The 2,808-nt window shown below is 38.8% G+C and overlaps 1 protein-coding gene across 1 annotated transcript; it reads left to right on the top strand. All coding sequences in view use genetic code 12, as the record gives it.

Moving 5' to 3' along the window:
• Window positions 1-395: 395 nt before the first annotated feature.
• On the top strand, window positions 396-2,343 carry J8A68_002055 (uncharacterized protein; the record flags this gene model as incomplete). The annotated part of the gene is made up of 2 exons (XM_049405765.1): window positions 396-433; window positions 1,191-2,343. The coding sequence occupies 2 exons, from the start codon at window positions 396-398 to the stop codon at window positions 2,341-2,343; spliced, it is 1,191 nt and encodes a 396-aa protein (XP_049264649.1).
• Between the last annotated feature and the right edge of the window lie 465 nt (window positions 2,344-2,808).

The raw sequence follows: 2,808 nt of genomic DNA, 5'->3' as shown, positions 1-2,808 counted from the left end.
ACGATAAATATTATCTGATGAACGACTTTGAACCTACAGGAAAGGGCAGTCCTGGCCAACTTTTTGTCCCTGGGAGGAATGATTCTACAGTGTCCACCGCTTTGCTTACGAGTAAAATTATGAGCAAAGATGACATTTCATTTGGGCTCGCTTGGACTCCAGCTATTTCGTTTGAAATAAAGAATGACCTTCGGATGGCATCAAGAACAACACGTTCACAAGCTACTTCTCAATTATTTAAGACGGCACTACGCAGGCGCTAGCTTTGGCGCGATAATATGGAGGAATGAATTCTGTCAGGTCAAATATCCCCAAGGTAGCTTATAGATTGGGATTTATCTGATATTAGCCTGAGGGGCAAATGCTAAGAAGGCAATTGACTATCGTTTAATTTCATGCGAGCCACCATTCTGAACGTGGCAGGATCAGATACGTTTATATTCTATACTGTTTTATATTAATGAACAAGAGTGGGACGATCTAATACATTGACGAAGGGTTCTTGAAACTCCGGACTTCAAAGTACATAGATACTTTGGCATATGTCAATATTCAGTTATCCAGAACTTCGAACATAAGCGGAAGCCCGAGATTTTACAAAATCTTTGCAGAATCTTCCGGATATCTATCCAGGCTGATTTACTCAACTCCTTGTGCTCCACGAACAGTTTAATATTTTCTAAGGTGTTAAAATTAAGTTTTTCATGCCACCTTATATAATATGTGCCTTAATTCCTTAATCTCTTCGTAATTCTCTTTTGCTTACCATCATAAAACTAAACAATGAGAGGTTTTTGTTGAAATAAATAAGTTAAGCCAATTCTTTATGAACAAAGAAATAGCACGTGATAACAAAGTCGGGTAACACCCACCTGAATACTAAATTGAACAACAAAACAAAAGTGGACAACGTCCATAAAATTAACCAATGTATAGTCTTATATAGTTAACGAACGTAATTAATACATCAAGTGAACAAGGTTTTATAATATTGATTATACTAGTGAATTATATTAGTTACACATCTGAACTTATTTGTAGTGTTTCTGGTCTCGAATTTCAACTGTTTTTGGTCCCCTCCTTTTCTCTTGGTTGCGCGCAAAACCGATGAATTCTCCAAAACTTCTCTTTAAAGTCAGATCCCTGTGCTTGACAAAACGAACTGCGGAGGCATCAAGTTTTTACTCTAGTGGAGTCAGAAGAAAAACAGAGTGTACGTTACTGGACGATTTTGAGAATTCAATCGAAGTAAGTAATAGTACCCAATCAATGAGTTCTCAAAAATCAGTTTATACCATTGAAGCAACGACCATAGGTACCTTTCATTTTGATGATCATTTTCCAGTCAGGGTTATTCAGAAATATGCGGAGCATATATACAATCAAGACATGCGCTATGGGGACAAAGACGTGAAGATTTTGGCCGTATTGCTCGTTTATCTGTCATGTGTTAAAGCTGCACAACAATTGTGGTCAAGTTATTGGACAGTTCCAACTGAGACTGATGCATTTTCTAACGTTGGCGGATTGCCTACTTATTTACCTGAAGTCATTGATGAGGTCTTACTAAAATTAGGTGACATTGAAACTAAGTATGGCCGAATTAGGGTTAGATGGCCATTGACTACTTTCAAAACAGTATTGGTAAATGCAAGCTATTATGGGCTAATGGCAACCCAGTCAGGGTTTGCGAGGGATATTGGTTTTAGTTTTCGCAATCTAATTTGGAATGACAATGAAGGGCATGAAAAGATGGATCATTTTATAGAAAAGTATTGGCAATTGAAATTCAACAAAGTATATACTCACGGGAAAGAGAGGTTTTTGCCCTTGCGTTTGCATAAGAGATTAACTGAAGAAGATATAGTTGCCGGTGCCGGTCCCCAATGGTTTCAGCATGAATACCCGGAGTACGAAGTGCTCTTAAAATTATACTCTCGCAGAATGCCTTGCGATGATTCCAGAGCTGGGGTCGCTTTCGAAAAGCTAGGATTACGTAGAGTGGCAGACCTGGATGAAGAAATTATGACAGGTTTGGATGCTGCATCGACCTTGCTATCAAATATCCGCTATGTTTATCATAGGTACTTCTGGATGACCGACCTTAACCCTACTGGAAACGGCAGTCCGGGCCAACTCTTTGTGGCTGGTAAGAATGATTCCACTGCTTCTACAGCCTTGATTACGAGTAAAAGCATGACCGATGACGAGATTGAATATGGTTTCACATGGGTTCCAAGTATTTCCTTTGACATCAAGAGTGACATTCGAATGGCATCAAGGGAAACACGTACCCAACTTACTGCGGAGGAATTTAGACAATCCCTTCTTGATAGCCGTTAGGAGCGATCTACAGTATAAAGAAATGTCTTTTTTCACGAGTCTTCATATCCCCAAAGTAGCGTATAAATTGGCTAGCATTCGTGATCTAGTATGACTCGGTGATAGAATTCTGTGAGTGGATCAGCGACTTTCGTTTATTTTTATACCACCCACCCAGAAGTTTATAGTGACAAGATCAGAAACATTTATAGGCTAGTTATTGGTTTATATTAGTCGAAATGAGTTCTATTTCATATCAGGAGGGAGTCTTCAGTTACTGCCTCCGGAACACATAGACATTATGCTACATCGCCTATCTAAACAACGTCTTATTTAAGGTCTTGGGTTGTGTATTTTTTTTTTTACCCGATAGGCTATTCTTATAAGAATTAAACAATGCCATTTCCACCTCCTTTTTGCCCGCGAAACCAACCAATCACAAAACTTCTCAATAAACATCACTGTGTTTGACACAATCAACATGTC

The sequence above is a fragment of the Hemisphaericaspora subhashii genome (assembly GCF_019202705.1).
Source record: "Hemisphaericaspora subhashii strain CBS 10753 chromosome Unknown scaffold281, whole genome shotgun sequence".
In the NCBI taxonomy this organism is placed as follows: Eukaryota; Fungi; Ascomycota; class Pichiomycetes; order Serinales; family Debaryomycetaceae; genus Hemisphaericaspora; species Hemisphaericaspora subhashii.
The sequence above is the reverse complement of the archived record's forward strand: the minus strand, read 5'-3'. Positions and strand labels throughout refer to the sequence as shown.